The sequence below is a fragment of the Gouania willdenowi genome, chromosome 5, assembly GCF_900634775.1.
Source record: "Gouania willdenowi chromosome 5, fGouWil2.1, whole genome shotgun sequence".
Classification (NCBI taxonomy): Eukaryota; Metazoa; Chordata; class Actinopteri; order Blenniiformes; family Gobiesocidae; genus Gouania; species Gouania willdenowi.
The window spans coordinates 15668505-15693032 of record NC_041048.1 but is presented as its reverse complement, the minus strand read 5'-3'; the positions used below and the strand labels follow the sequence as shown (position 1 = coordinate 15693032).

Here is a 24528-nt window from a genome sequence, read left to right as displayed (position 1 = left end):
ACAATAGCTGTATTTAGAGCCTGATCATTCTAATATTTTGAATTTAATTCATTTGGTGTTATTTTATTTAAAAAAAGACATGTACATTTTGACAAATGCCTTTGTGGAAAATAAATGAAGTTCAAATTGTGCAAGATTGTGCCTAAACTCAATCTGGACCTGGATCCGTCATGTGACCGCTGCAAACAAAGTCCTGCTAAGCTTCTGCACACATTTTGGACCTGTCCAAAACTTTCTGGATATTTCTTTGTTTTGTTTTGTTTGTGTTTTTCTTGTTTAACATTGTGAAAAATAAATAAAAAGACTTTGATCAAAAAATAAATAAAAAATTGTGCAAGATTTGGTCTCTTCCTTCTTAAGTTTAAACATGAGATGTTTACTGTATGCAAGGCAACCGTGGCAAGATTTATAACCAACAATAAACATGGGGGTGGGGGTGGAGTAACTTGTAATTTTTACTTTGAGTACTAATTAACTGAGCTACTTTTTTTTACTTGTACTTGAGTATTTTATGTATGACTTACTTGTACTTGAGTAGAATATAGCAGCATTCTTTATACCTCTGCTGTGATGTAACATCTCGTTCTAAAGGTTTGCCTCTAACGTTTATATTGGGTGTCATATGGTGAGATGTAACGACCACATCTGCTCAGAAAATAGGTAGCAGAAGGGATGATGACTGGCAGTGTGGTCCACAACAATCAGTGCTATTTGGTCAAAAGGAACACCTGCTTTGTTTGAGGTAGGTCTAAATCCTGATGACGATGACACGAGGCAGCTGAACAATGCGTCCCCCGACAGGCTCCAGATACATATATATCAGTTAAGTTTTTACACTAGTAGCTTTTTCTGAAGCAGGCAGTTTTGACCCCAAAGTTAGAGTCAGAGATGAGGCATGCAGAGTTGATGACAGTAATGGATGAGTGATGGTGACAAGTATGTATGACCCAGTCAGAAGGCAGCTCTGGTACTCGGAGACCAACAGGGGTCCCTCTTGTAATAACAATAGGTTGTTAGAGTGTAGCTGCCTGCTCACAAGTGACTGATGAGAGTCAGGGACCTCCTGCACCCTGAACAGTGATGAATCATTAAATTAACATTGGTTGGTGGATGAAACACACAAGACCAGTGGACCTATTGTAGATATGGATTATTATTCGTGGTTTCTTTTTTAACATACTATAATTAAATAGCTCCTATTTACCCATAATAAAATATATTCAGGTCAACTTTCTCACAGCCTATTTTTTTTTGGAACAAACTGTTTTAGAACATCTGATTTCAACTTAATCTAAATCCAACAATAACACAAGCAAGTACGTAAGCAAAGAGACAAATTAGATATCAATAACTACGACACTTGAATTAACACTAAAAAAGACAGTTTGAGCAAAATGCACTGAATTCAAGTAATTAACAAATGAGAATATTTATGTATATATATATTATTAATATTTTTTAATATTAAACCTAATGCACATTAAACAAATAAATCAAATAAACAGACACAATAAACCCCTAAATGATAAATAATAATAAATCAATCAATAAATCTTGAACATAATTTGCATTGCTTTAAATCAGCAGTGATTTAAAAATGTAAAACACATTTTAATTAAAGGAATACTGTTAGATATTAACTTTTGAAATCTTTGCTTTGACCTATGTATAATTTGTGTATGTCTTTATCTTTGATGAGCTCATATGTCTTAGTAAAATAACAAAAGAAGACACACGTCACAGCCATGTGCAGCCAAGGAAGGAGAAACACTAGATAACAACATAGAAAACAAATAATGAGAAAACAACATTCGAGGCCCAGGAATGAGCCGACCCTGACGCCCACAGCTGTGTGGAGTGAAAAAAATAATCCCTTAATTCTGTAAAGCGATTTTGAGTGTCCAAAAAAGCATGATATAAAATTGATGCATTATTATCAATGAGTGCCTGTTATTTTCTATGAATTCTGATATTGTTGTTGATTCATTTCTGTTCATCTGTAATAAATTGATTGATTGATCCAGCAAAGCAAAACCTCTGACTATGTCTTTCTGAATGCAATCTCAGGTACTGAATACAAGAGTATCTCAAAACTCTAACACTATTAAACTGACTCCAGAATAAGTTACTCATACAAAAAATGTACTTATGAAAAAAAAAAGTCAGCATCTTTCTCCTAATTAATAGTAATTAATCTGACAGGCGATAGTCATAGTATTGTTGATATATCAAAAATAAATAAATAAATAAATACATTTAAAAAAAACAAGAAAAAACCTCATTTAATAATATATTTTTTAATATATATATATATATATAATTTTTTTTTTGATATATCAATGGAACATCTTCTTCAGAAAGGTAAACCGAAGTTATTTCCTGTGATTCACAGACAATACTATGGCTTTCGCCTGTCAGATGAATTACTATTAATTAGGAGAAAGATGCTGACTCGACTACAAGCATATTTCTTTGAATCACAACAGCTGTGCAACAGAAAAAAAGAACCCCAGTCTCAAAGTAAAATGATTTTTTTCCTAATTACAATAATCACTGCTAATAAATTATAAATCTGTACGCTTTTCACATTAATTACTGGTAAATGGATTATAGAAAAGGAGTAATATACCAGAAAAATTAAAATACAAAGCGACCACCATAAAATGACATATATGGTCCTACAGTTTTACTACATATATGAATAGTTTGCAGATGTATGTATATATGCTGTATGTTTTATTAACTGTACTTATTCCACTTCCCTTTAAAAAAGAATAATCTCTTGTGATTATATTAGAATACACATTTGTAAGTGTTTGTGTACATATATTTATATGTACATACTTGTATAACCGGATGCACATGTGTGTATATGGATGTATGTAAAATTCTTTTTTTCCCCTTTTATAACACTTATAAGTTATTTGCAAATTGTGTTCTGGAGGTACATAGTGTAACCATATATATTTATGTTCACAAATGTTGTTATTATATATGGTATTTTTTATTTATTTCTTTTGTGTACGTTGTTCTAAGTCACACATGCTTGGGCAATGTAAACCTGTCATGCCAATAAAGCTGTTTTGAATTTGAAACCCAATTTGAGAGAGTGTTTACGCTACAATGTACCTATGCCACTTGTTTTTTGAATTGTATAATACATTTTAAATGCAACTTTGGTTTAAATAAAGACGTTTTGAGGGGAAAAAAGGGTCTATTCTCCTGTTTCTATTCATAAGCACCTTATCAAAGCCGCGTCATGTCACGTGACTGCTACAGGAAGTCCTTTGCCTCGGCTCGCGACACAGGTCAGTTCCTCTCTTCCCCCTCACGTGAAAGTCAGTGCACGCACTCTCTGGCAAAGCTGTTTTTACTTTTAATCAGTAGCGATACTTGCAATTGTTCTGTAATTCCATTTTCACATGCCATTCTCACTGGCGGAGTGTGTCATTGTAGATATATGACAGCTAGGGCTCTTAAAGTGACGCTCCTTGATACTTTCACACGCTCACACGCGACATTTCTCACGAAGTGGTGAAATTCGCCACACATTATACATTAAAGGAACATAGACTTAATGTAAAGTAGATTAAAAATCTGTAAATGAATGAGGCTAAGGCGGAATGATCTGGTTAAACCAGTGACCTATCATCTAATCAGATGGAATGCAGTGGAACGTGTTAGAGAGGTGCGCCGATCGACCCAAATGTCGATAGTATCGAACCAACGTTGGGATCGTTATTGAATGATATTGAATCATTTTGTTTCGTGGTCTCTCATGCGTGCACTGACTGAGTGCTGCTGTTCAGTGACAACTGTAGAAAAGACTGAGAGATACAGTGTTAACACACTACCACTTTATACAAGCATCTTCATAATCATTAGGAACAAAACACTAAGCTATGGAAATATAATATCCAGGTTGTTATAAGCTAGCAGTTAAAATTAACTTTAAAAGTGCAACTGGTCAAATGTTACTCATTAGTCATTTTTGGAGATGGCCTAAACCATAATATGACCAAAACAAAAGCAGAAAAGTTATTTAAAATAAGATAATTATTTTTATTCAACCCACAACAGGACTATTTACAGTATCCAACAAGCAAGTGCGCAATCCAAACACAATGACAGGAAGGATATGTTATATAATGTTGTAATAATATAAGTGTAACTAGAAAAAAAAAAATGTATTTAACTTCAATAAATATGTACATCACCATACAAGTATGAGAACATAACATGGGTTAAACACCTATTATTTACACTGCTAATTGTAGATATCAACAGATATTCACTTGTCACTAGTGGAAAGTGTTATTGTAGATATCTGTAACTTTATTACAACTCGTCAAAAATGGTCCTTTGACTTCTATTCAAATTTAATTACAGATGTCTATAATTTAATTTTGACATGTTATAACTCTAAGTCCATATATCCATAATGTAAGTTCCTAATGGTCACAATGTTAGTTGTTTATATCTACAATTGTTGTTGCATCACAGATATCATAAATCTAAAATTCAATTCTGACTAGCCAAAATTTGATTCTACAATTATGTTGTAAACTACGTAAATATACTTTATTCCAAAGTGACATGCTTGAATCGAAGAAAATAGCTTAAAACCAAACACAGGAAAAAGGTGAGGACTTATAAATTAACTTTTGTGCTTTGTTTTTTGATGCCCAGTCTGCGAAAAACCTATATATGTATAAAGTGTTATTCACCACTGCAAAGTTTTACCATTGCTGTGTTCATCTCTCCTGTTTCTGGTCACATTTCAAAGCAGTATTCTGCCAGGCCAGTAGGGGGCGGTGTTGGCTAGGCTGAGTCAGCTATTGTAGCTTCACCCATGCAAGATGACGTCAGAATCAGAAATGTTTAATGGCCAAGTACAGTTTTAAGGACAGTACAAGGAATTTGTCTTGGTAGATGGTGCACGAAACAAAAAAAAAACAACAAAGAAAACAAGAACAAAGAACAACCCAGCAACAATAATAATAATAATAGTGATAAATATAAAGGATGAGGGATAAATAAAGGATAGATAGAGAATAAGGATAAATAGGATAAATATATATATATATATTTTAAAAAAAAAACTCTTCCTCACCCTCCGCGGGCAGTCTCTTTTTTTCTCCAAGCTCGGGTCCTCTACCAGAGGCCTGGGAGCTTGAGGGTTCTGCGCAGTATCTTTGCTGTTCCTATAGAACTGCACTTTTCTGGACCGAGATGTCTGATGTATTTCCTGGGATCCGCTGGAGCCACTCCTCCAGTTGGGGGGTCACTGCCCCGAGTGCCCCAATGACCACGGGCACCACTGATGCCTTCACCCTCCAGGTTTTCTCCAATTCTTCTCTGAGCCCCTGGTATTTCTCTAGTTTCTCGTGTTCCTTTTTCCTGATGTTGAAGTCGCTTGGTATTGCTATGTCGACCACAACGGCTTTCCTCTGCTCTTTGTCCACCACCACAATGTCTGGTTGGTTCGCCATTACCATTCTGTCCGTCTATATCTGGAAGTCCCACAGGATCTTGGCTCGGTCATTCTCTACCACCTTTTTGTAGGTGTTTCCCACTTTGACCTTGGGGTTTCCAGCCCATACTCTGCACAGATGTTCCTGTACACTATACCAGCCACTTGGTTATGGCGCTCCATGTAAGCTTTCCCTGCCAGCATCTTACACCCTGCAGTTATGTGCTGGATTGTCTCATTGGCCTCTTTGCACAGTCTACACCTGGGGTCTTGTCTGGTGTGATAGATCTGGGCCTCTATTGCTCTGGTGCTCAAGGCCTGCTCCTGTGCAGCCATGATGAGTGCATCTGTGCTGTCCTTTAGTCCGGCTCTGTCTAGCCATTGGTAGGATTTCTCAATATCCGCCACTTCAGTTATGTTTCGGTGGTACATCCCGTGTAGGGGCTTGTCCTCCCATGACGGAACCTCCAGCACCTCATCTTCTGTTTCCCATTGTCTGAGACATTCACTGAGCACATCATCTGTTGGAGCCTTGTCCTTGATGTACTTATGGATCTTGGATGTTTCATCCTGGATAGTGTCTCTCGCACTCACTAGTCCTCGGCCTCCTTCCTTCCGGCTAGCGTATAGTCTCAGAGTGCTGGATTTGGGGTGGAACCCTCCGTGCATGGTTAGGAGCTTTCGCATATATATATATATATATACACACACATAGATCAGTGGTTCCCTAACTTTCCACAGTCCCGCATCCCTTCAGACTTTTAAGCTGAAGCCATGTACCCCCTACTGCTGCACACTTAAAAAAAAAAAAATCTAATGTAGTGTTTTTTAACCTTGGGGTCGTGACCCCATGTGGGGTTGCCTGGAATTCAAATGGGGTCCCCTGAAATTTCTAATAATTTTTAATAATAATAAAAAAAAACTTATTAAAATCTCATTTTAAAAATGTTTTAAGTATTACACTTCTTCAAATTATACCACCACACACAAAACAATCTTAACTGTATTCTATGCCTTCACTTTCTCAAATATAAATCTAGGTAAAACAAAATGGCGTATAAAAAGCTGAGCTGGCTGGCGCATCTTTGTGCACTAGTCTTGGCAACGACAAACATTATCAAAAGCTAATTCTAGAAAGAAAAAAAGAGTCTCTGAAGACGCCATGAATTTGTAATAATGAAATGGGGTCACAACCCAAAAAAGCTAGGAAAAATATATGAATAATAATCTGTAACCATGGTTAGTCTTACATCGGCTAATGTGTAATTTGTGGCAATGCATGGAGGCTCCTGACTGCTGGTCAATTTATATTCCACTTTTTAATAATGTACCCCTATGACAATTTGTGTACCCTTGGGGCACCCGTACCCCACTTTGGGAACCTGGACCTTTTTTTGGGTGTTTACAATATGCCCTTATAGGTATTGTCTAAAAAAACAAAATTAAAAAATTATTATTATAATTGTCAAAACAATTTACATGCAATGGTATACATGTCATTTAGCACTTTTATAATACTCTTATCGAAATGTTTACATATACATGTGGATTGTTTTTTAATAACCTCTCATATAAATTTAAAAGCACATATAATGCTGTACTTACAGAGGTAATGATTTGGTTGTTAGTCACAGAACAGGATCACTGAATGGACCCATCAGTCTCCTAAAGTCACGAGTGAAGCCGCCCGCTGTGATTCATGTGTCCACAACGATTCCCACAGTGCTTTCTAGGCTCAAAAACTCTACAACATCTCAGACTTGGACTACGATGAGTGTCAGGGCATAAGAGGATGGACAATCCCTTCTTTGTGCTTTTACCAAGTTCATTGAATAAATGAGGCCATTTTGTTGCATAAATGTGATGTGATGGAGGATGTTTGAAACAAAAAAATATTCGAGACTTGAAAAATCTAGGGCACAGCTACAGATATAGATTAATAGATTAATATACGTTTTTTTTGCAGAAAGTGAAGGTGGAACACACACACACATACAAACACACTCTACAACACAAAGAGTAAATGCCATTTATCAGGAAAAGACCCATTTCTTCAGGACCACCAACTGTAATACTCCACTTTATGATGGGTATCACTGTATCAGAGCAAAAAGGCAGTTATTGAAGCACTGAGTACTCATGGTTGCACCCTATGTTGTTTACATTGTCACTGTGTACACATGACAGCAAACAGTGGGCTTTCCAGATGTTGCATTAATTAGGAAAGTCGACTCGGATTTGACGGCAAATCCTGGAAAAAAATGAAAATCCTCTCTGGCACTGACTTAGTAGATCTTTCATTTTTTTTTTTAGATTATTATCTTGAAATAACTAGATATAGTTTTTTATATGTGCGTATACACTGTGTGTTTTAGTGATGTAACGCTAAATTGACTTTTCTGTCATAAAAGTGCTATATGGGCTTCATACACATGCCCAAAGTGTTTTTTTCATTGATTCCCTCAATCTTTAGTTAGAGGGTGATTTTCTCATTTCTTACTGCAGGGTGAGCCCAAACACCTCGCTCCAATTTGAGGACACGTTCCCACTTTGATGACGAATGTGACGCGGCACTGAGCTGGAGAAGCCGCGCCTCCAGGAAGCTCTCTGCCGTGATTGACATGTAAACAGACACGCCCACGAATGTGAGCATTTCAGCATCCTTCGCACAGTGCTATGTATGTATTTTCTACAGTCTATGTATGTACCGGAGAACGCCCTGCCCCCATGCTCTCTCGTGTTTATAAAGCAGCATGAGCTCGACTACGGAGTGGGTGGGAGGAGGGCGGGCCGTCCTCTGGCCCAACATCACCGTGCAGGGAGGAGGAAGTCAGTGTCCCGTCTATAGACACGCCCACTCATGAATAAGTAGGCCGCAAATCAGCCTGTTTGTGTAGAGTTGTTCAGAAAGTGACTTTTCAGAGGCTAAAACTCTGGAAAACAGGCGAGTTTGAGAAAATAAATCTCAAATACTATGTTTTTGGGGTTCTTAGAACAAATGGAGATGGGTGAAAAATAGCATAACATGGGACCTTGAAACAATGCACTGGCGTTGCCAGATTTGCATATACTGTCAAATTATGCCCCCTCACCCAGGTGTAACACTGCCCTCTCTTTTTACATCCTCTTTTTAATAAAGTATGTTTTACCCTTCCTTAGGGAGGGCTTGTGATGGTCACAATTATGCAATAAAATAAATTAATTTATTTAATTGCAGTAACAAAACATGCATTGCTGTAAAAAATTGCACTTCTTGTAGTGTTGACCTTTGACAGCATGTGCAGACAAGGTAAAAAACAAAACAAAAAAAAAACAGATAACAAGGGAGGCTAATCACTGATCTTTGACCTGGCAGTGCAAATATAAGTACAAAAAAAAGAGGGAGGTCTGTGTGTTTGGGTTAGAATAGATGATTGAAGAGTAACTATGTTTCTAATGTTGGCGCACATGTGTTGGACTGGCAGCCTGTCCATGTTGCTCCCAGTCAGAGAGCAGTGACCCTCTATAGTAGAAAGGCCAATAGAAAAATAAGTGCAGTTTTAACTTGCGTGGTAAATGAATTTAGACCGTTGCCAGATCACACTGTCAGAGTATCAACAACGCAGCTCTTGTACGGGAAATTCAACCCCCTTAGGCAAAGTGTAAAGTCCACACTCCTGATCCACGCTCACTCACTTAATTTATTACAGTGTCACTATTTCCAAAAGGAACTCCAAAGAGCTGCAGAAAGAGGCACTCCCTCAACGCTCATCATCCATTTCTTCTACGAACAGGTATTAATGACTATTTTACTGGACACTAACCTGGTGGTTATGTGTCGAACTATCTCGTGTGGGTTAATCGATTTCATTATTATTAGGCTTGTTATACGAAGTTGCTTTGCATTGAGCGTCAAGAGTATCCATTCACTTAAAATTAGCATACTTACATGCATAGATCATTTTCCATGAAAAGATGTTGAACAGGTTCATCTTCAGTTGGCTTGTGTCTACATTGTTTTCTGCCCCAAGCTGCATTACTTAACTGAAAAGCAAATGTTGGTGTGTTGCTATAAATTAAAGTGTAATTCCCACACATATTGAACTAGTATTCAGTTTTTTAGGTGCTGAATGTTTCAAAGAGGTTCTTTCAATGATTTAGAAATATGTAAATCAGTCAAACATAGGCTTCAATGCCGAAATGATGTGTAATTTTCACTTTACAGCATTATTAACTTGTGACCGTGTTTTCTGACAGCACAGAAAATTGTTTCAACTGTAAAGTAATGCATTGGATCCTGTACTGTTAACCTCGAGAGCATATGTGTCAAACTCAAAGCCAAATCTGGCCCTTTGGAGCACCCAATTCTGCCCGCAGGAGAAAGGAAAAAATGACAGACAAAATGTGAATCATTGTGTAGATGAAACTCAACAATATTTGCAGGCGCTCACAGTTTTCCCAGTGGTTATATCACATGATTGCAGTTATATTTTATGTTAAACTGTTTAAAAAAAACTGAAAGATCTTACAAAATCCTTCAATTTACCTCAAATTATTACATGATATTTCCCTTAAATAAATAGAAATTTATTTTATGTATATACATAGAACTAGAGCACATTAATGTGGAAATAACTTGATTTCCTACATAAAATCTATTGCCCAGTAGAGATTAAACTGCTCCCTAGACTACAAGGAGTTTGACACCCCTGCTTTAGAGATACAGTTTCAGATAGAGCTGGGTATTGATTCAGATTTCCCAAATCAATTCCATTTGATTCACAAGGGCCCGATTCAATTCAATTTCTGATCCAGGTATTAATTTTTTTTTCAATCACAATACAACTTTTACTTGAATATGTAAGAGAGTTAAAAAAACAAAACAACTAATGCTTCAAACCAAATGGTAGAACTCTAACTTGTTGCAGAATTGAGCTCACAACACTTAGTCGTTGTTCACCGCTTGCATGTGATGTCTGTTTCCATGCAGGGTTTGGGAGAAACACAAGCAGAGAATGCTTGGCTTTGCCCTACTTCTGGTCCTTCTCTGTGCCCTGGGAGGAGCTGAGGGTAGGGAGGAGGTGCAGAGGCACGGCCATATTTCAGTGGTTATTGTTGGAGGCACCGGTGACCTGGCAAAGAAATACCTTTGGCAGGGTTTTTTCCAGCTTTATGTCAAAGAGATCAACAGTGGGAATAGTTTTTCCTTCCATGGAGGAGGACTATCACCTATTGAGAAGGGCAAGCCAGTCCTTTTTGAAATCCTGAAGGCTGTGTCCTGCCCAAAGGCTGTGTCTGAGGAGCGCTGTGCTGTACTAAAAGAGCAGTTCCTGAGACTCTCACAGTACCGTCAGCTGAAGACGTTAGAGGACTACCAGGCTCTGTCCAAGCAGATTGAGAAACAGCTTCAGGAGGAGGGAATGACTGAGGCTGGCAGACTCTTCTACCTCTCAGTCCCTGCTTTCGCCTATTCAGGTGTGTCTGAAAAGATTAACAGTAGTTGCCGACCTTCTGGTGGAGCATGGCTGCGGGTGGTGCTGGAGAAACCTTTTGGACACGACCTTAGTAGCGCTCAAGCACTAGCATCTCAACTTGGGAATTCACTAAAAGAAGAAGAAATGTACAGAATCGACCATTACCTCGGCAAGCAGGTAGAAAAACCATTACACATTGCTATCAATGACTTCTTTCGGTAAATATTTGATTTCATGATTTGCTTCTTGTTGGTTTTATTTCTTATGGATAGGCTGTGTCAAAGATACTTCCCTTCAGGCTGGAAAACAAAAAAAATCTGAATCCAATCTGGAACAAGCACCACATTGAAAGAGTGGAGATAGTATTAAAAGAGACGTTGGATGTCAAAGGTAGATGTACAGTTTGAACACATTTAAAGGAAAACGCTTTCTTTCACGTTTAAGTAACTTCTTGTTGTTTTGTCCTTAAAGGTCGTATTCATTTCTATGACCAATACGGTGTGGTCAGAGATGTCCTGCAGAACCACCTGACTGAGGTTATGATGCTGCTGACCATGAAGCTTCCCAAAAATATCAGTAACGCAGAGGAAGTCAATCAAAACAAGCTGCAGATCTTGAGTTCCTTGTTGCCTTTGGGCAAAAACCAAGCCGTGGTTGGTCAGTACCAGTCTTACAAAACAGAGGTGCAGCAGGAGCTGAACCAGACTACAGATCAGTCTGTTAGTCTCACTCCAACCTTTGCAGGTTAGTATGTCAACATAAGTTCCACTGTCATTGTTTGAGGCACCATTCAAATCTATCAGAGGGACATACAATCATGGCCCGATTCTGTTGACCTAAGCAGGCCCGTAAAAGATAAAGCAAGCATGAAAGATACATTAATGAATGACTTTATACCAGGGATGGGCAACTGTATCACAGCGGGGGCCACAAGAATATGATTGTATTTTATCCAAGGGCCACATTGTCAACATGTCAGCATTTAGAATAATGACCAATCTCAGCATTAACACAGGGGGGAAAGGGTTTTGTCATTTTGTGTTTTCAAGTCATTATGTGTGGTTTTGTTATTTTTGAGTTCTTTTTGTCATTTTGTGTATTTTTTTCAGTCACTTTCTGTATTTTTGTTGTTCACTGTGTTTTCCTGCCATTTTGTGCAATTTTGTTGACAGTTTGCAGTTTGTTTTTGGAGCTATTCAGTAATGTGTTGTTGTTTTTTGTTTTGTTTAAATCGTGTCTGTTTTTTATTCTAGTCATTTTGTGTATTTTTGGAATTTCTTTTGTACATTGTGCATTTCGCTGTCGATTTGTGTGTTTTGGGAGTTATTCTGTGTATTATATCGGGCTTTATATTTCTTCCAATTTCTTGAAATACAATTTTTGGGGATGTATTTTTGCCCATGTCTTCTTTATACTGTGATGAATGTTGTTATTTTTGGAAATATGTATTTCCAATGCTAAAATGTGTTTGTGTTTCATTTTCAGCTGTCGTGGCACACATTGATAATGCACTGTATGAAGGTGTCCCTATTCTTTTCGTCTCAGGAAAGAGACTGAATGAACGTGTGGGTTATGCTCGTGTGCTCTTTAAGAACAACATATTTTGCCTTCAAGATCACAACAGCGTTCACTGTAAGCCCAAACAAATCGTTTTCTACTTTGGCCACGGTAGCCTTCAGTATCCAGCGATCCTCGTTAGTAAAAATTTGTTCAAGCCTGCTTTAATGGGCAAAGAATGGATGGAAGTGACCGAGCACAAGAATGTCAGTGTTTTAGGACTGCCCATTACAGATTATTATGTGCAAACTCCCAGAGAGCAACGGGATGCTTATGCAGAGCTCATTTCTCACATCTATGCAGCGCATAAAAGCAGTTTTGTCAGCACTGAAATCCTCCTGGGCTCATGGTACATGTGGACACCATTGCTCACGAGTTTAAAAGACACATTTCCACGTAATTACCCTGGTGGTGCAGATAACGCAGGTCTCCTAGACATCTGTCTGGATGGAAATGATATCACCTTTAATAACATGGAAGTAATAATAAACCACGATCAAATGGGCTCCTCCTCAGCAAGTGGTTTTAAAGCAATGCAAGGTAAATTTCGCAGTGCCGACATGGTGTCTGCCTGGACCGAGGAACTAGTCGAGACCCTTGCGGTTGATCTGCAGGCGGCAGCAGAGGCAGCAGTGCACGAGGAAGGCGTTTTTCATCTGGCTGTGTCTGGAGGTTCGACTCCCCTTGCTCTGTTTTACCAGCTCGTGCTTCACCACTCCACCTTCCCTTGGAGGAGCACCCATGTGTGGATGGTGGATGAGCGCTGCGTGCCCCTCACCGAACTGGACTCAAACTTTCACAATTTACATGAACATCTGCTCCAACATGTGAAGATTCCCTATTACAATATCCACCCCATGCCGGTGCAGCTCAACCAACGTCTGTGTGTGGAGGAGGATGGTGGAGCACTCGTGTATGAGAGGGAGCTCAGCAAAATGGTTGTTAACTCCAGTTTCCACTTTGTACTGTTGGGCGTTGGATATGACGGTCACACAGCCTCTCTGTTTCCTGGAGAAAAGGTGAACGAACACGGGGAGAGTCTCGTTGCTCTCACGGAAAGCCCCAACAAGCCTCACCAGCGCATGAGTCTCACCTTCAACGCCATTAACCAAGCTCACAGAGTTGCTCTTTTGGTGATGGGCAAAGGGAAGCATGAGCTCGTCACCCAGGTGAGCCGAATCAAGGACGTCTCAGACAAATGGCCCGTCACTAGGGTTAAACCTACTCATGGTACTCTTGTGTGGTACATAGACTATGATGCACTTATAGGATAAGTTCTTTAAAGCTGCTAATGCCAGCTGGGCTGTGAATCTGCATATACGGAACCACTATTGGGTTTTTTTGTACTTCATTTTTACCTCAGGACTTTAATAAACACTTGTTAATTCTTGATGAATTTGTGTGATTGTTGGGAAAACAGGGCACTTAAAAATGTCCATTTATGGACCTTTATGACATTACATGTGTACCGATTAATTCATTTAGTTTAGTTCATGCATTGACTGTGGGTCTTAGTAGTGAGCCTCTGATGAATGTTTTGTGCAAATTGTAAATATGTGATGGTGGAAGTCAATCCTATACAGCAAAAAAGACGAGTTTGCTTTTGACAGTCAATGTTCTGTTTTCCATCTGAATAAATTTCAACCTCGGGTGAATTTTCACATCTTTTTTAAAGTGGTGTTTTTTGATTCACATACAAACGATTCACAATAAAGCCTTGAAAACAACGTAATTGTCTTTTAGTGTTTTTATGTCGTACATGCGTTAAATATCATAATTTTAGTTAAAACCAGTGGCTTTACATTGTTATACCACACAAACAAAAAGGCTCTGAAAAAGCGTTTTCTTCCATTGTCCAATTACAAACTTTGAAATCACTGTTAATTTTGACAACAAATTTAGTTTTGGTCAATCTTTTAACTAAAATGCAAATTAGTTATAGTCTAGTGTTAGTCAACTAAATGACATTAAGATTTTGGTTGCCTAAATCTGTTACAGATAATATATATATATATATATATATATATAGATTTTATTATTTTTTTTTTCAGATAAGTGTTTTGTTTTACATTTAAAAAAACATTGAATTACCTTTTATTATCACAAGTTCTTCAGTTTTTATTAGTTATTGGAAATATCAATAAATTTAGTTTCAAATTAATCATAGTCTGGTTATTGTCACCTTCAAAAAATGTAGTGAATAAAAAAAAAAAAAATTTTAGTCAGCATTTTTTATTTATTAGGGACATGATAGATAACTTTGGTAGAGAACACCAGATCATTGTCATCAGCAGCAACTATTGCTTGTTAAATGTTTTGCTCATTTTTTGGGTAAGTGATCGCTGTGTGGAGTTACTGACTGTTTTAAAAATTGGAATTCAGCAGAGGAGGCTCTGGATCAGCTGATTGACCAGTTTAGTAGATACAAAAACCGAATACTATATTAGGATACTGGATTTCAACCAGTCTATTAAAGGCGCCAGTATTAGTTAATTTCTTCGATTGTGGATGTGTGTGTTTTTATTAGTAATCATTCACTTTCACACAGTGAAATCAAACAAATCAGGAAATTTAAGACCGTTAAATCTGCATTGGTAATGCTGGTAAAGGAAAAGAAGGCACACATGAACAATAATCAACACCGTGAATCATTTTATCCAATCAGTGGAATGAACATTTACACACATCAAAAAAAAAAAACACACCGCTATAGTAAGGCATATAAATGGCCACAAAATTTAAAACGCCTCAAAACAGAGGTAAAGTTATAGTCAGGCATAAAAACAGGCGAAAAAATTTCAAGCACCATGACAGCCCAGGGTAGATTTTAACCAACGACCCTTTATTTACAAACCTGCTTCTTAGGCCATGACTGCCCCAAGAACAATTTCAATGGCAAAAAAACGGAGGTAAACGGCGTAAAAAAGTGTGTTATGTTATAGTTATTAGCGCTGCCCCTTGTGTTACGTTACAATTAATAGTCACCAAATTGTTGATGATCCTCCAATAATTAAACCTCCCAGAAAGGGGAGTGGACGCTGGGCTTGTAATCAGAGGGTTGCCGGTTCAAACGTCACCTGGGCCATCACTGTTTAAGGCAAATATTGACACCTTGAACCCTTTTTACCACGTTTTTTGTCCATTTTTGGCCACTCTAATTTGCAACTTTTAACCAATTTCTGTGGTTTTTAAAACCGCATTTCACCACCTTTTCCAGGTCCAGGTTAAGTCTGGACCTATAAAGTCCAACTGGTGTTTTCCATAAGGGAGATTGTCAATTCATACCAGTCTGTATTTGTGGGGAATAATGTAATGTGGAGGCCTGTAGATGGATGCAAAGAAGGGTTTTTACTTCCTTCTTCCTGGGATTTTTTTGTGCTTCTTTGACAGACAAGAAGAACAGTGATTAGCGTGGCTCCATTTTTGTTCTAGTTTGTTCCAGATATTCCCTGTGATATCACTTCCCTCTACGAGACGTTACATTTTGGCGAAATTTGGATTTTTCCTTGTAAGCCCCAAATTAAACATAGTTTTGCCACAACTTTTAGTGAAAACACCAGAAATGCGTCACTTTGGTAGAGTTTTTTGGGCCAAGCACAAGAAATCACAGTAAGAGGAATGCAGTAAAACACTTTAATGCTTACTTTTTTGGAACTCCACATCCCACAATGCAATGCAAACTTCAGCAGCCATAGGGACGCCCCCTATGGTCAATGGTGGTACTGCTCTGTTTGGTCCTTAGACAAAAGGACTGTAGAGGACAGTGATGTGCAGTCAGGGTAGGCAAGGTAGGCAGTGCCTACAAATATTGCGTAATTTTAATTGTAATTTTAAAAATCTGTTGCTGTTGTAATCGTAATTAACTTGTAATTGAGTTTAGATAATTTACTTTATAATTGTAATTGCCATTAAAATTCTAGAAAAATTGTCAATTATAATTTAACACAAAACTGGGGAACCATGTTACAGTTCTATGTACAGTTCTACACATATGTTACCATTTAAAAAAATGAAATCTAGGGGTATACTGAGACAAAAAAAAAGGCTCAGACACCCACACCAAAAAATATTAAAACCTATAATTTCATTGATTAGGAAGCCAAACAAAATAACCAATAGATGAAAAACTAATTAGATGATAGATATTTGTTTATAGTGTATTTTACAGCTGATTTAAGACCAGTTATCATAAGAGATGCTAAGAGAAAGCTCAAACAAGAGGAAGGTTAACCTTTATTAGTTTTTTTAATTTTATTTCAGGCTCAGTAACTGTGATTAATTGTAATTTAACTTTAGTAATTAAGAACATAATTGTAATTGACTTTCTCAGGATAAAAAATAACTGTAATTAGAAAAATGTCTGGTCACTGTAATCTTAATTGAATTGTAATTGAACATAGGTAATTGAAAACTTAATTGTAACTGAAAAATGTAATTGATCCTAACCCTGATCAACGTTAAGGATTTGATCCTTTTTGGTGTTTTGTTTGGTTTCCAAATTGATGGATTAATGGACCCTATTGTTAAATTCGAATATAATAAAGCTACTGATTGGTTTATTTCAGGTGGTGAAAAGCTACGAGGACAGAGTGTGAACCATGAACCTGGAGGTGGGACGACTGCGTTCCTCTACTGTACAGCAGTTAGTGACTGAACTGATAAGCAGAATGGAGATCAATAACAACACCAATACTAATGTCTGAATACACATTTACTGTGGATATTGTGAATTTTTTTGTCTTTTATTATATCAACACGGTGATTAATAGACTATTAGGATGAATAAGAGTGTAAGTATTCATTATTGTTATATGACGTTCACCGTAAGATGTTATATAAATGATAAAATGTATGTTTTAATTTAAAAATGAATGCATTTTTTTTTTTTTAATCAGTTTTTTGGATATTGTTCCTGCTCAATGGCTGAATGTTGTTTTGTAATGTGTTACTGACTGATTATATGCACCATGTTAGTCTATTTAAAACATGCTGTCATACATGATAATGATATTTGACATAACAATCAAAACTTGTAAATAACTTGTTCTTGTTGTTGAAATTTAGACAAAAAGCACCATGGGAAAATACAGCATTTTCCCAATAGAAATGCTCCACACATTAAAGGTGTTGTCCGCAACTCTCACATCTCTCACCCCACCTCCCTCCCCGCTGCTCTCTTGCCCTGCCTCCAAACTTTCCAAAGTCCCTCCCACAGAGTAACTAACAAGCTAACATTAGTCTGACAGCAACATCACAGTAATATAACATGCTCTGTTAAAAGCATATTACTACAGTGCTTCTCTCTCTCAACTTGCACACACCTCAGGAGCAGCAGCAACAACAACACAGTCTCACTTACAGCAGCCCACACGGAGGCTGCTGCGCGCACATGAACAACACATGCACTACAGAGTTCTAGTGTAACAATTACAAATCAGACATAATGTAAATCAAGCAGCAGTAATTACCTTTCAAGCAGAAAAGTCGCTAATTCCATCTTCTACTTCTCCAAACCATACACTGTAAAAAAAGACGCTACAGCCCCAGGAAAGGGACGGTGACCGTGAGCAACAGCTGTCAGACAGTCCATCAAACAATGACTGCAAACATGCGATAAAAGCACTGGGAAAACTGTGAGCCCCTGCGACTTTCGAATTGAATTGGCAACAACAAATCGTGATTCGAATCGTTACACAGTGACATCTTGGATGAATTCAGAGGTTTGTTTTTAGAAACTACGAAGTAGTTGGGAAGGTAAAAATGTGAAACCTCGGACCAGAAAGAAGAGCAGATGTGTGGACAAACTTTACTTTTGATATAAATGAGGGACAGACTGTACAAAGCTGTGTGGAATGATGATCATTACGTCAACAACAAACCTGAAGCGACACCTGCAGGCGAATCAAAGTATTGCACTACTGAAAGCCTTTATTAATACTTTTAAACATTTGAAGGCATTTCTTTCCTTATATTGGATAAAATTCCATCATGGTGTTATCAGTATTTTTCTTGAACCATAATTGGGATTCTCAGTTGAAATGCTGAACAGTGAAATTATAGAAATGTATTATTCTTTTTATTACATTTAAATATCTTAGAGTTTCTCATGCTCAGATATTTGCAGCATAATAATAATAATCAGATTTTAGTGTCATACATGCACATGTAGCCCTCGGTATAATTTTGTGCAACCTAATAGGACACAGCTATCGGGCTTTATGTGTTTCTGTTGTTGTTTGTGTATTTTTTGAAGTTATTTAAGGTATTTCTTTTGCCATTCAGTCTATTCTTCTCTCATTTTTTGTATTTTTTATGTCCTTTTGCTCATTTTTCTGTCATTCTGCCTATTTGTGCTGTTCTTTTGTGCTTTGTGTGTCCTTTTTTCGACCCTTTTAGCATACAAACACGTCTTAAAATGACACTTCTAAAGCCACAATCTATCTTGAAATTTGCTTTTAAAATATACGTGTCCACCATGTTTTTCATTGCCTGTGGGTGGAACACGGATCCTCAGCGTTGAAAATAAGCACCAAATGGGTACCCCGTGCGTCGAACACTGACGCTAAGGGGTCCTGACCGATGGTTAATATGTGACGAGTTGAAAATGAGACTGTGTTACTCTAACGTGTGATGCACTCGTGGCACTCAAGCTTCTCAGCATTAGTGATATATATCCACCTAAACAACAACGTTACTGATGGTAATCATGGATATGGACCCAGATCTATATAAACACTGGAAACAAAACTCAGACTGTGATTATTTTACGGAGACTGAATTAAATGTGGAAACCAAGAGTAAAAAAGGTCTGTCATTTATTCATTTCAATTGCTAGGTGGTGGGGTGATTAAGGATTACATTAAATTTAAATTCAAAGTGTTTATTGTCATATGTGCAGTTAGAAACACGTTTTCCTGTACAATGAAATTACTACCTTGCTTATGAACTAAGATATAATACAACGAAATTACTACCTTGCTTATGAACTAAGCTATAATAATGTGTTTATACAAGTTAAATACAAGTTAAATCTAACAATGGAAAATACAACACTGCCAATAGAACTAACAACAGCTGGATTAACCTTGAAGTAGAGACAAAACAAGCTGCAAACTTGTGTGTCCAAAAGAGACATTCCCGAGTGGTGACATTATGGATGAAAAGGGAAAAACCTTCCAAACACCTTCTAAAGAGGAACTATTCTTGCACTGGAGGAATGCTAACAACGTCTGGCAGGGAACAAGGCCAACACGAACAACGATAGAGAGGAGGAGGAATAAAAACAAGACAACACTGACTACAGATGAGAATACACAAAAAAGGACTGTTCAGAACAACTCAAGAATGTTTGACCAGAGAGACATGTAAACCCATGTAAATTTGCAATGGTAAAACGGGACGTAACCCAGATAAGCAAACTGCTTCTCTCGTCTCCTTTTTCGGCATGTACAAAAAAAAAAAAAAAAAGTGAATGTAACCATGTCGGAAATAAACTGAATAAAAATTAAAAAAAATAAAAAATAAATATATCTCCAGGAATCGATACTGCAAGTGCTGCTGCTCATGTCTGTGTAAAGGATCAGCCAATCACTTCACTGGCTCCGCCTTATGTTCTTTGATTGACAGACCGAAGTCATTCTGCTGTAAAACGACATTATGAAATAAAAAGGCCAACATGGAAGAGGACATTATGAAATAAAAAAAAGACCATTGTGGAAATAGACATTTCAGAATAAAAAGTATTTCATCATAATATTAGCTTATTTAACAATTTAATGGCCATATTATATATCTGTCTGTTATTTATCAAAATGGCATTTATTTCAAAATGTTGTTTTTATTTATTTAATTATTACTCTTTTGGGCTTCCATAGTTTTCATGATTTGAAAATGCAATTAAAAAGTCTTTTATTTTAATCCTAATTTTTATTATTTTAATTTGTGCCAATTTTCCACGTTTTAAATGTGCTCCATATTGTTGCCTTGCTTCGTTGGACAAATACAAAAAAAAATGACTATTCTTCAGTGTTGCTGCGTCTGCAACGCTGAAGTCAGAGTTTCAAACTAGAAACGCAGAGTTCCGAGGGTCCTGGAACGCAGCATGAGTGAGTAGATGATGTGCAGCAGCAGCATCAGCAGCAGGTGCTGCTCATTCCCTTTGATTAGCCAAACCTACTTAAGCTGTGGATGTGCAGTTGCTCGTTCTTTTTGAGCTGTAACGGCGGCTATGCGACCTCGGTAGGGTGACCAACGAACGTCCCGATTTAACTGGGACATTCCCGGTTTTCAGAGTTGCGTCCCGTGTCCTCGTCGATTTCCTCCGCAACCATTGACTTTTTTCTCCCCCGGTTTTTCAAAAGTTAAGTCCTGTTTGTCCCATTTATTAATAGACATCTGATGCTGGTTGACAAAAGACCCTTGACGTAAGTCAAACTCAAATCTAGTCGTGGGTCAACCCTCGACGTCCATCAACCCTGTAGTGGGTCAGTCCGGGACGTGGGCGAATCCTCGACGTCTATCAACTCTGTCGTGGGTCAACCCTGGACGTTGGTCAGCTCTTGCCGTGGGTCGACGCTGGACGTGGATCGACGCTGGACGTGGGTCAGCTCTTGCCGTGGGTCGACGCTGGACGTGGGTCGACGCTGGACGTTGGTCAGCTCTTGCCGTGGGTCGACGCTGGACGTGATCATCGCTGGACGTCGGTCAACCCTGGTCGTCGTTCTCAATTCGTCGCATAGTGAGAATCGTATTTATTAAACCAAGGGTGTCAAACTAATTTCACATCAGGGCCAGACATATAAAATCGCTAAATGTCATTTTTTTTAGTGCACAGTGTTAACAAATTAAAATGTTGAGGGTCAATTAACTCTCCTTTTACAACCTAACCTAAATAAATCTTTACTGATAAATTTGACACTCTTGGTTTCACGGTTTAAAGCTCCACCCTCTGACCCAATTAAATAAACAATAATAATCATACATTTTAATAAAAAAGCGCCTTTCAGGCCACTTAAAACACTACAATAAAAACAGCATAAAAAATAATTAAATATTAGTTGGAAGTGTACGTGTTAGTTAAGTCGCATACTGTTGCTGGGTCATGGTTTGTCAATACAATCCAAACATTGTCATAGTGAAATATAGATGCAATAATGTTGAATCTTAAATTAGTGTTGACGAATTTATACCAAAACTTGACAAATTTTTATTGCGCGCCAACAACATGGAGTCATGATTTAATTCAATAGCGCAGTCTTAATAAACCTTAATATAAAAGCAAACACCTGTGAGGTTAAGATTGATTTAGCACTAAATAATTTATCTAAACAACCTATAGTTTTTAAAAAAGTAGAAAAATGCTAAATCATTAGTTTTGAGAAGAATTGCGAATTTTATGAATTGCGAAGTTGACGGTATACAAATTTTCGGGAAGAACTCCACATTTTCGGGAAGAACTCCACATTTTCGGGAAGAACTCCACATTTTCGGGAAGAACTCCACATTTTCGGGAAGAACTGTTAACGAACCACGTATGAAGATTTGACAACGGAAATCTAAAGTTAATGCCATCACAGCATCCAGACCAGTGATGGGAGCTCACACCCGCATAGACCGAAAACGACCAGGACCAGCCTCTCCAAGACCTGACTGACATGGGATGTGGATTCATCTAATGTGCTGGTGTTATTATTGTAATGTATCTATCTTAAGATCTTATATCTATGTTAAATCTGTTAAAGTTAAGATAAATATTTTGTTGTACAGGTAAATGTTACTGTGTTCCAGCTAATGTTAAAATATTCTATTTTGCCAGCAAATGTTACAATCTGTGTAAGGTAAGGTTTTATATTTTTATTTTCAGCTAATAATACAATCTGTTCTAACATTAAAATAATCTATTGGGCCAGCAAATGTTAAAATCTGCTTTGGCTGGGGTCAAATTTTTAAAATTTGCCGCAGATGTTAAAATCTGCTCTGGCTGGGGTCATATTTATAATCTTGTCGCAAGATGTTAAAATCTGCTCTGGCTGGGGTCAAATATTTATAATTTGCCGCTTATTGTTAAAATCTGCTCTAGCTGTTTTCAAATATTTATAATTTGCCGCAGATGTTAAAATCTGCTCTGGCTGGGGTCAAATATTTTTATTTTCCTGGCAGATGTTAAAATCTGCACTGGCTGGGGTCAAATATTTATAATTTGCCGCAGATGTTAAAATCTGCTCTGGCTGGGGTCAGATATTCATTTTTTGTTGGCCGATGTTAAAATCTGCTCTGGCTTGGGTCAAATATTTTTATTTTCCTGGCAGATGTTAAAATCTGCTCTGGCTGGGGTCAAATATTTTTATTTTCCTGGCAGATGTTAAAATCTGCTCTGGCTGGGGTCAAATATTTTTATTTTCCTGGCAGATGTTAAAATCTGCACTGGCTGGGGTCAAATATTTATAATTTGCCGCAGGTGTTAAAATCTGCTCTGGCTGGTGTCAAATATTTGTAATTTGCTGCAGATGTTAAAATCTGCTCTGGCTGGTGTAAATTATTATTTTTTTTTTTCTGGCAGATGTTAAAATCTGCACTGGCTGGGGTCAAATATTTTTAATTTGCCACAGATGTTAAAATCTGCTCTGGCTGGGGTCAAATATTTTTATTTTGCTGGCAGATGTTAAAATCTGCTCTGGCTGGGGTCAAATATTTATAATTTGCCGCAGATGTTAAAATCTGCTCTGGCTGGTGTCAAATATTTATAATTTGCTGCAGATGTTAAAATCTGCTCTGGTTGGTGTAAATTATTATTATTTTTTTTCTGGCAGATGTTAAAATCTGCACTGGCTGGGGTCAAATATTTTTAATTTGCCGCAGATGTTAAAATCTGCACTGGCTGGGGTCAAATATTTACAATTTGCCACAGATGTTAAAATCTGCTCTGGCTGGGGTCAAATATTTTTATTTTGCTGGCAGATGTTAAAATCTGCTCTGGCTGGGGTCAAATATTTATAATTTGCCGCAGATGTTAAAATCTGCTCTGGCTGGTGTCAAATATTTATAATTTGCTGCAGATGTTAAAATCTGCTCTGGTTGGTGTAAATTATTATTATTTTTTTTCTGGCAGATGTTAAAATCTGCACTGGCTGGGGTCAAATATTTTTAATTTGCCGCAGATGTTAAAATCTGCACTGGCTGGGGTCAAATATTTACAATTTGCCGCAGATGTTAAAATCTGCTCTGGCTGGGGTCAAATATTCATATTTTGTCGGCAGATGCTAAAATCTGCTCTGGCTGGGGTCAAATATTTTTATTTTCCTGGCAGATGTTAAAATCTGCACTGGCTGGAGTCAAATATTTATAATTTGCTGCAGATGTTAAAATCTGCTCTGGCTGGGGTCAAATATTTATAATTTGCTGCAGATGTTAAAATATGCTCTGGCTGGGGTCAAATATTTTTAATTTGCCGCAGATGTTAAAATCTGCTCTGGCTGGGGTGAAATATTTTTATTTTCCTGGCAGATGTTAAAATCTGCTCTGGCTGGGGTCAAATATTTATAATTTGCCGCAGATGTTAAAATCTGCTCTGGCTGGTGTCAAATATTTATAATTTGCTGCAGATGTTAAAATCTGCTCTGGCTGGTGTAAATTATTATTATTTTTTTTCTGGCAGATGTTAAAATCTGCACTGGCTGGGGTCAAATATTTTTAATTTGCCGCAGATGTTAAAATCTGCTCTGGCTGGGGTCAAATATTCACATTTTGTCGGCAGATGTTAAAATCTGCACTGGCTGGGGTCAAATATTCATGTTTTGTCAGCAGATGTTAAAATCTGCTCTGGCTGGGGTCAGATATTTATAATTTGCCGCAGATGTTAAAATCTGCTCTGGCTGGGGTCAAATATTCACATTTTGTCGGCAGATGTTAAAATCTGCACTGGCTGGGGTCAAATATTTATAATTTGCCGCAGATGTTAAAACCTGCACTGGCTGGGGTCAAATATTTTTAATTTGCCGCAGATGTTAAAATCTGCTCTGGCTGGGGTCAAATATTTATAATTTGCCG

At 37.6% G+C, this 24528-nt stretch overlaps 1 protein-coding gene across 4 annotated transcripts; it reads left to right on the top strand.

Annotated features, from left to right (window-relative positions):
• Window positions 1-3261: 3261 nt before the first annotated feature.
• h6pd (hexose-6-phosphate dehydrogenase (glucose 1-dehydrogenase)) lies at window positions 3262-14215 on the top strand. 4 transcript variants are annotated; one of them, XM_028447868.1, is made up of 6 exons: window positions 3284-3308; window positions 9163-9246; window positions 10443-11103; window positions 11199-11316; window positions 11398-11670; window positions 12412-14215. In XM_028447868.1, the coding sequence occupies exons 3-6, from the start codon at window positions 10468-10470 to the stop codon at window positions 13755-13757; spliced, it is 2373 nt and encodes a 790-aa protein (XP_028303669.1). In that variant the 5' UTR covers window positions 3284-3308; window positions 9163-9246; window positions 10443-10467; the 3' UTR covers window positions 13758-14215. The 4 variants fall into 4 exon arrangements, with proteins under 4 accessions (XP_028303673.1, XP_028303669.1, XP_028303671.1 ...); XM_028447870.1 differs by lacking the exon at window positions 3284-3308 and adding an exon at window positions 8077-8118; XM_028447871.1 differs by lacking the exon at window positions 3284-3308 and adding an exon at window positions 8133-8151.
• The last annotated feature ends 10313 nt before the right edge of the window (window positions 14216-24528 follow it).

What these genes read in the sequence shown, in the direction of transcription:
- h6pd (XM_028447872.1), top strand. Translation starts at nt 10,468, where the DNA reads ATGCTTGGCTTTGCCCTACTTCTGGTCCTTCTCTGTGCCCTGGGAGGA. An exon ending in AGAGACGTTGGATGTCAAAG is followed by an intron (nt 11,317 to 11,397) that starts GTAGATGTACAG and finishes TTGTCCTTAAAG; the next exon opens with GTCGTATTCATTTCTATGAC. An exon ending in TCTCACTCCAACCTTTGCAG is followed by an intron (nt 11,671 to 12,411) that starts GTTAGTATGTCA and finishes TTTCATTTTCAG; the next exon opens with CTGTCGTGGCACACATTGAT.